General features: G+C 41.9%; 1 protein-coding gene across 4 annotated transcripts in view; it reads left to right on the forward strand.

Moving 5' to 3' along the window:
* Positions 1-4,700: 4,700 nt before the first annotated feature.
* The window catches only part of LOC141778446 (protein rapunzel-like), a 14,329-nt gene continuing 9,557 nt past the window's right edge, over positions 4,701-9,472 (forward strand). Inside the window, exons 1-3 of one of the 4 annotated variants that reach the window (XM_074652721.1) lie at positions 4,832-4,948; positions 5,537-5,575; positions 6,617-8,925. In XM_074652721.1, the coding sequence (XP_074508822.1) occupies positions 6,684-7,865 (1,182 nt within the window). In that variant the 5' untranslated portion in view covers positions 4,832-4,948; positions 5,537-5,575; positions 6,617-6,683 and the 3' untranslated portion in view covers positions 7,866-8,925. Of the gene's footprint in view, positions 4,949-5,536; positions 5,576-5,658; positions 5,815-6,616; positions 8,926-9,472 lie in introns of those variants that run through there. The other 3 variants (XM_074652718.1, XM_074652720.1, XM_074652723.1) reach the window with 3 other exon arrangements.

Genomic DNA, 9,472 nt, shown 5'->3' on the forward strand with positions numbered 1-9,472 from the left:
ATATGTTAAAAAGTGTGTCTATGAAATTTGAATTTCTCTAAGGCCCCATATACACCTGGTATTAACACATGATCTGTATCTGGATACATTACCTGGATAATAATGGGTCTTTTCATTAAAACAAATTAGTTAATTAATTAGTTTGTGATCAAAGACTTGCTAGTGGCCGAGGCCGAATAGTCCTCTGTCTTTTCCTAACCACTTCTCCTTGACCTCGATAGAAAACGTCATGAGGTCAAGGAGAGATGTGAAGGACTTAGGAAAAGACAACCACCGTGCTCAGAGAATCCGACTGAACACTATAGGCTACGTAATTATGCGACGGCGGATGTTTTTGACGTGCGTCGCTTTAAATGTTGCTGCCACAAGGAATGGTAGGACGGCATTATCTCCTTTCCTTTCGTAAAGGATGGTCCAATGTATCCTATGCTGAAGGAGATAAGAAAGGAAGCATTGAAGCAGATTTAGTACGTCCCCATACATAGTATGTCAAATGCACTATGTCAAAAATACCAGGATGTCCTACTACAGAATGCAAGCCGTTATGCTTTTCTGGCTATTCTGACCCACAATCCTCTGCTCAGCGGATATATGAGCAAGAGGGTCAAAGTTCAAGGCGCAATGTTATGACGAAGTAGTATGTCCCTGCATGCAACAGTACGTACTTTGTAAGGGCAGCTGCAGTATGAACTACAAGTACAAGTAAATATGTATGAGATTTGAAACATAGCCCGGGATGATTGAGCTAGCAGGAAGAACCGGAGTTACGTGACCTTTCAATTTGTCGGGCGGATTTGTTTCTTAAGAATATGGTCCGCATTTCCACTTAACTGAGATCTGATCACAATGCGAGCCTGATCATGTCCCTACATGCATGCCCTTAAGACGCGTCTCTTTTATCTGAAAAACGCATCCAGATCGCATCTGAATGTTGGGTGTTGATCGGGTATAATACAGATCATTCTTCATGTTGCGTTTTAAATGTTTCTGAATCGTTTTGATGCTGATAAAGTATGAAAGAGTTGTAAAATCTCCACTCTGTGATGCGAGCATTTGACATGCCTGCAATGTTCGCCTTTATCAATCTCACGCTGTGGCAGCAAGAGCAGAAATGCATTCATGAAATATTCACAACTTAAAAGGAAAAGGAGGCCGCGGTCTCTTTAAACTGGCTATGAGATCATAAAAATTATATCACCACGTTGCACTGATGTTATCGCAGTAGTTTACTAAACAGAGTTTACTCAGCAGGTCTTCATCAGCATATCTCTGTTCTTATTGCATCAAGCTCTTGTGAACACATCCTTGCTTTTCCTACCATTCAAATCGATGCAGTTTCGAGGGAAATGTTAATAGGTGATAATCTGGGCATGCACCAACTTTCTGTCTGCTGTTTGGGGCCTCTGGCAATATCCCACAATCAAGCATCCATTACACGAGGAAACATTTTTACAGCTCAGCTGTATTCAAAGGACCCGTCAATCCTGCCCACATTTATTTTCCCATGAGAGCCAAATCCAGCATGACGGGTACTAAATCCCGTCTTTCCCTCTGACAACTTTCTATCTATGAAGCAATCCTTCAATACACTGATGCAATGCTGCGGTGTGGATATATAGAACATGAGAGCAAATGTCTGTAAGCACATTGATTATTCTGCCTGTTCTCAAAACTAATTATGTTGTACAGTTTGTGCAATTAAATAATTGACATTATATCCTGGTCTGAGCAGGTCATTAATATTTTTCATGGCTTTTTTTTTTTAAAACTGCCAAAATGAAGTCTTGTTTTTCAGGTTGAGCATCTCTATTTTCCTCCGTGAAGTATTATGAACATGTCTCTGCATCCCTTTTTTCTAAGTATATGATATACAAATCTCCTCTCATGCAGAAGAGCTTTCTCTCGTGTCTCAATTAGTGCCATCGACGTTTTCAAACAACAACCCTTTCCAGAAAATGCTGCGTATATTCTACCATGGGATGAGCCGCCGGGGGCTTTTCCTCTGAGCTGAAGAGACATCTTGTGGTGAGGAAGGAAACACTAGCCATTGGCCCAAGGTCAAAAAGATAAAACGTGGTCAATAGATTCCTCGGACCAGGAAGTCACTTATCTTTTTCAGCCTCCCAGACACAAACAACAAAGAAGGCACAACCTCTGTTACTGGAGTTTTGTTATTAGATGTATGTCATGAGACAAAACGGCCATGAACTTTACATAAAATGACATAAATGTCTCAAAAAGACGTTGAACATCTGTCTTATTTTTACAGAATGTAGATCCAGGATGCAGCTGCAGCTCACAGATTATTATTAATGCAAATATCAACCATCAGCAAGGATCCAGAACATCTTACTATTAGTCCATACATTCATACTATTGGGGACATTGTCAGAATCAATGAAATGGTCACACAATTTCATCTATTTGATTCGTGTACATAGACACGAATTTTTCAATTCCTTTGTGACGCTCAGCACGACTTTCAACAACGTCTTTTTCATGCTTTTACCTACGAATGTCCAGCAACACGTGACGCACGTGTCAATTTATGCTCCAGTCTTTTCAAAATAAAACTATTTAGTCAGGTTTAGGAATAGATCGACTTGGTTAGGCTTAGGCAACAAAACTACTTTGTTAGGTTTAGGAAAAGATCGCGGTTTGGTTTTAAATAAAACCGGAAGTGCCGTAACTTAAAGATAGGGTCGACGATGTTGGAAAGCTTCGCCTCAGGAGCTCCGTATTAACCCACCCCCTCCCCTCAGGGCTCCTTCGGAGGCAACGCCCCCCCACACACATGCACGAGCACCACCGCATTGTAACTACTTCACAGACACAGAGCGGAGAGAGGACCTCAACTCAACAACGCTACATCATGACAAGCAGTTAGTGCTACTTTTGGCTGAGTTTTCTCTTCCATTCTCCAGTAAACGTGCGGCGGCGACGCGCTTTGAGTTCAGGCTGGTGCACGCCAAGGGTAGTGTACGAGCAGGGAGGCATCTGATTGGTTCTTTCCAAGCGCACCGCGAGGCAGTGATTGGTAGACGTTTTTACAGGATTACAGCAGCTACAGATGACAGCTCTTTTCCGGTCCTTTTTCAGAGCTCATCAGTAATGGATCGCTGTCGGGATGTAAAGACCATTTCAACCAATATAACAGATAGTGTCTACTGGAGAACATCGTCAACCCTGCCTTTAAGTACGGAAGTTAGGTGACAAATCAATTTTGACTTCTGGTTTCACACGGGACAAGATCATCGGCCTCTTTGGTGTTCGCTGCTCTTTACACTTCCCGGTTCGTTGATTACATTCATGAAAAAATTGTGAAATTCGTGTCTTTGTACACAAATCAATACATTCAATTTCGTGACTATTTCACGAATTGTTGTGCAACTGGGCTGAAATATTAGTGCCAGCTCTTTCACAATAAATTAGTGCATCAATCATGAAAGAGATTAGTTCAGCTTGTCCAACATGCTGAGCAGATGCATGCTGAGAAAAGCCAGACAAAACAGCTTGATGCACACAAACTCTTTCCTCAGCTGGCTGTCATTATCTCAAATATTTCACCCATGTTTCCACCTGGCGAGCCCGAAACCACAAACAACAAAGGCAAAACCTTTCTACAAATTCAACAGCTTCCCATTGATGCTGGAGCCAGAGCTTCTTTAACAGGCCGTGTTGTTTGTTTGGTTCCAAGCTATGTATTTTCTTTGCCAACATAAGAGAACATAAGAGAAGATTTGTCTGAGAACAAACACACAGCACAACACCCACAGAAAGCTAGTGAGGTCCTCCAGCTGAGTGACGTCACGTTCAGGCCTCTACAGCGCGTGTTTACCAGCATCAGCACGTACCACCCATCACGCCACATACTGTTGAGTCCCTGCGAAAGCTACCCTCCACTTTCTGATGGTTACAAGTGTGAGATCTGACAGAGGGACGACACAGGGACGAGGCGGTGGCGGACGTGCTCGCCTCCTCCGCCCGGCTGACCAGTATCAATTTGCAGCACACATCCTTCCCTCCTCTTCCTGTTCCCGCCTCTTTATGATGCATTAGAGAGCACAGATGACGGTGACATCGGGCTGTCACGGCCTGCTTTATAAAGCACAGAGGCCATGTGAGCTCTGACTGTCATGGTGCGCGCTCGGCAAACACAGGCTGTCTTTCACTGGGCGGCACTGTGACGGACTGCCCCCACGGGGCAAATGTCATCCCTCTTTGCAATGCTTGAATCCAGCGACCCAATAGCTTAATACCTTCACTAATTATCAGCTCCAGAGTAAACTAGGTCAACATTCACAAAATCACCTCAAAAGTCTTAGCCTGCATGTCTTAATTAGAATTTATCTTGTTATTTAAGGCACTAACTTGCTATGAATGCCAACTTGTTGCAAACAGAGGGGGCTGAATTGAGCTTTCAAGCGTGCACAGTCTCACAGAAGTTAGGAAAACCAGTGCGGTGGTCATGGCAACCTTGTTCAAGCCCCAACAAGAGGGGTTTTGTCCTCATGGGTCGCTCTGCTGAACCCCCTGCGACTGGTCTCCTTTTTTATTCTCACTCTCACTCTCCTCGTCTGTCTCTCTGTCTCTCTCTCTCTCTCCCTCCCTCACACACACACAAACCAGTTTTGTTTTTTTTAATTTTCCCAGGGTGCATTATGTCCCTGGGGAGTGTTTACAGGATGTTATCTGTGTCAGTGCCGGCCCCTCATCCCTCTGAGTGGGTTTCTGAGGAATGCTGGATTGGGATGGAGGAGTTCCAAAGGGGGAGTGACGAGAGAGAGAGAGACAGACAGACACCGGGAGAGAGAGGGAGAGAGAGAGAGGGAGAGAGAGAGAGAGAGGGAGAGAGTCTATATATACATCCCAAGGAGGCTGGTGCTCACAGGCACAGCTGGACTACTGGATAACTGGACTGTAGCCCACTGGATATTTAACTAGAAAGGTGAGTTCTTCTTAATTCTGCTCTTTATTCAGCATCTCCATCATCTGCTTCACCACTTTACCGTCATTATTAGATTTCTATTTTAAAAAAGAATTTAAAAAGGGAGAAAGAAAGAAAGAAAGAAAGAAAGAAAGAAAGAAAGAAAGAAAGAAAGAAAGAAAGAAAGAAAGAAAGAAAAACAACATATTCAGTTTTGTTTGTTCACTTTTTCTCACCATTATTAAAACTGGCCTTCATTTGAAGCTTTGAGGAATTTGGATTTTTCTTTTCTTTCTTTCTTTCTTTTCTTTTTTAAAAAGTCTTGTAATTTTTCTTAAAAGTGAAATATCTTTCTACGGAAAAACATTTCACTGAATTCAAGTGACGTGCCAGAAGGTAAAGATGAGTCCTTTGGAGGATGTGGTTTTGTTCAGAACGTATGTATGTGGTTCCTACTAAAGCCTCTGTGTAGCAAAGCATATCACACTGAAAGGGGAGACCAGTGTTTGATCAAGTGCTGTGTGGGACTCGCCTTTTTTTCCTTTCACAAAATATATTTCACTTTTTGTGCTTTAAGAAGACAAACTTTTATTTTTTTGCTTTTACAAGGGGAAGATATTTTCAAACACAAACCAAGATAATTACTCAGTAAGTATATTTTCTTTCACTGTTTTTATTTTCCCCGTTAAATTAGAATGGAATTTAAAATTCAAATACAAATTCAAATTTTGAAAGGTGCACTTTTTTTTTAATTTTCATTACATAGAAATGTGTAAGAATGGTAAAAGCACTGATGGCATGTGGTAAAGTAAAGTAAATGTAATTAGTGCAGTGTTAGGAAAGGCTGTAAAATGACACCACTGATCTCATCACTGCAGCAATTACTGGTAAGCCTATTTTCTGTGGTTACACATCTGTATTTGTCTCTTTTTGTTCATACGTAAACCTCAAAAAAACTAATTTGTGTGTGTTTGGTTTTAATTACATTGGTGTTGTAATGATGAGGGAAGTGTGATTGCTTTATTGAACAAGTGCAGTGGTGGGGATTTTCTTCTCTCAGACCTGGGTGTGCCTTTTTCCTGAGCTGGATATGGGCTCCAGGGAATGAGAAACGAGTTAGGTCATCTCTCTTGTGTATTTTACATCGAAAACCATACTATCGTTACCAAAGTAAATCCATCCACCATGTTGTGAACATCTGTGTTTGCTTTGGGTTTTGGCTATTGTTAGAGCAGTAATAAAAAAAGGACATCCCAAAGGGCCAGTATACTGCAATGTTGCACAATATACTTAACGTCATAATTCATGAGTACACACTCCGTGTTTGATATTTGTTCTGAATTGCCATCCGTGTGTGCTTAGTTTGTGTACTTTCATGAGCTTTTTCTTTATATATGTGTCAATGCCACCAAGGCTTAAAAACGAGTCCCTGTCATTAGCTGAGGCTCTGAGGGTGCGGCATGAAACTGGATGCCTACATGTGCTGACATGACCTGCCGTTTGTAGGGTTTTGTTTGTCAGGAAAATGTCCTGTGAGAAAAAAAAGACTTAATGTCAGCTGATTAGTTTCGCTTTGCCAAATCTAACTGAAAAAAAAGGAAAATGGAGCGCCCATATTTTCTTTCTGAAATGTCTTAAAATCCCACTATAATGAACTTTACAAGGGTTTCATGTTTCTTCTTCTTTCAGGCACCATCAAAGCCTCTGGCAGTGGAAAACATATTAGATTAGTTAGTGTGAAAAACCCGATACAAAGATGAATAGTGTGGCAGATTGGGTCGTGCAGAACAGGGACCAGATCGAGAAAGGTGTGGAGATCATGGGGCAAGCCGCGGAGGTGCTCGCTGCCACCGTGGGCCAGTTTCACCCCATCCTGGAGGCCGTGTTCGTGGCTTCGGCCGAGTTACTCAGCAACCCGGACAGCAAAGAGGCTCGCTACCTGACTCAGCAGTTCGAAATGGTCAACCAGCAACTCGAGGGAATCCAAGATGAGATTGATCAAATTGCCCTGGAGCTGCAGAAGACGTCGATGAACAAGCAGAACTTCGATCGAGAGGCGCAGATGCTCAGCCAGTATGAAAAGTTCCAGGACTTCGTCAACGCCAAGCCAAAGTTCAAAGAGAAGAAGATGGAGAAGTTCCTCAGCCATTACGAGAACACCGATGCCGACTTGAACTTGGACGCCCTCTACAACTCCGTCATCGGGGAGAGCATCTCAAGAGACCCGATGCTGGAGACGGTCGTCACCACAGAGCAGAGAAGCCGAAGGGCAGTTGAGGATTTCTGCGCCCGGCTGAAGAAGCTTTTTGTGGTGGGCATTATCGCCGTCATGGGCTACTCCGCCCTCAAGGAAGGGGTGGTGGGGGAGGAGATGGTGAAGAGGTGGCAGGGACGGATGGAGGAAGTGGAGAAACGAATGAAAGCGGCTGTTGATGACTGTACGGAGAACTTTGCAGATCAAGCCAAGCTGGACTTGGAGCACCAGCTTCAGGAGAGTCCCGGCCGCGTCGACCGCGACTTCACCAAATCCCTTCTGGATACTCTGGTGAAGAAATACGACTGGGTGAACTGGTCCATCAGGGCCTTCGGCGACAGGGAGCGCATTTTCTTTTTCAACTGGCTGGCAGGAAAGAAGTGTCACGGAAGTGGAGGAGCCAACTGGTTTGACATTTTGACCAAGAGCAAGATCAAAGTGGTGGTCTCCTTCTGCGTCGACCCCAAGCCCATCAACAAGAGTCAGATCACGGAGCAGATTGAGAGTGAGAAGATGAAGGGGGACATGATGAAGGTGGCTCTGGCTCTGAACAAGAGCTTCCCCAACTGCCTGGTCCATGCTGTCAGCCATTTCAAGGAGGTGGTGGAGAGCAACAACTTCCATGAGGATTGTTACTACTATGGGAAACACAAAAGAGCTCACCTGTGTATCCACTCCCAGTAGGATCGCAGAGAAAACATAAAGTGTAGCCGCATACTGGAAGAAATGAGCTACACATAAATTCATGAATGTCTTTACCACAGACCTGGAAATATTTCCATTAAATATAGAAATGTATTCATAAATATTCTCTGCGTCGATGCTAAATCTGCTCCGTCTGCTTTCTGGGATGTGATTCATTGTCTTACTTGTAATGATTTGTATTCTTTTACATTTATATATCTTTCATCTCTCGATGATACAGCAGCTTCAGGGTGTTTTTTTCAGAGCTGTACATCTCCATGCCAGCTTCAAATTAGTGTTCTGTCCTCATTGGATATTACTAGGGTTGGGCGATATGATGATATTAGTCTGTTAACGGCTAAAGACTTTACCATATGTTTACACTGAGGCACCCTTCCCTTTTAATCCCTTTAAACATCTCTGGGTGTATCAGACCATTGTGCTGTAAATCAATGAGCACGACTGCTTTATGGCACAGTTCATTATTGGCATTTAGAAGCTGTTGAACGAGGGAGTCGGTGGATCTTGAGTTGGGATTGTTTTGTCAACGGCTGTTTCTGATGTCAAAAATGAACTATCAAACTCAACATTTAAAGGAATAGTACAGTATTTTGGTAAAAATCAGTCACTCGTTTGCTTTCTTACCAAGAGTAAAATAAGAAGATTGATACCACTATCACGTCTGTCTGTAAAATATGAGGCTACAGCCCGGAGAGGGTTAGCTTAGCTTAACATAAAGACTTGAAATAGGAAGTGTAAAAACTATTTCTTGGCGGGGTAACTTTTTTAATCCACTTCCAGAAAATGTCACACCCTCACAACATATACAGTATTAAATAAAATAAATAAATGACTATATATACTGTGTGGTCGCGGATTATATCGATATCGCCCTACTCCTAAATATAAATGTGTATAAAACAAAAATCAATTATAATATTCTCGCTGCTTTTGGTGCAATATATTGCTGCAGGGCAAACGTCCAAAATCCTTATTCCACAATCAAGATACATATATGTATATTTTACTTTAATTTGTAATAAACAAAAAAAAATGTGAATGTTTTTTGTCATCATTACTCAGTTATCTAAAAGCACGTTTTGAGCTATTACAATTATTGAAAATCTTATCTTCTATCTTTTATCTTTTATTGGGATCTCCATTAGCTGTGGCTGAAGCCCAGCTATTCTTCCTGGAGTCCACTTTAATCACTTTGAACTGTTTTAGGCTACATTTCAGTACACAATCACATTACAATCTTTAACAACAACGACCACAACATCAAAAGCGACGGCAACAAAACACAACAATATTCAACACACAACACAGGACCTCTAGGTTCAAGTTAATACTATTCACAGAGTATAGAGGTAAATATGATTCATTAGTGGTTGGACCAGAGCATATTATGTCAAAATACAAAAACAGAACAAGCAACAACTTCTTTTACCATAAGTATTAACGGGACTTATCCAACATTAAACCTTTTATGATTTGATGTCAGCTAAATATCAGCAGACACAGAGAGTTATTCAGCTACGAGATGATTTTTCAATAATATTTTAAATAGATTTTTGCTATTTTCATGAATGATATATATATATATA

The sequence above is a fragment of the Sebastes fasciatus genome, chromosome 12 (genome assembly GCF_043250625.1).
Source record: "Sebastes fasciatus isolate fSebFas1 chromosome 12, fSebFas1.pri, whole genome shotgun sequence".
Taxonomy (NCBI): domain Eukaryota; kingdom Metazoa; phylum Chordata; class Actinopteri; order Perciformes; family Sebastidae; genus Sebastes; species Sebastes fasciatus.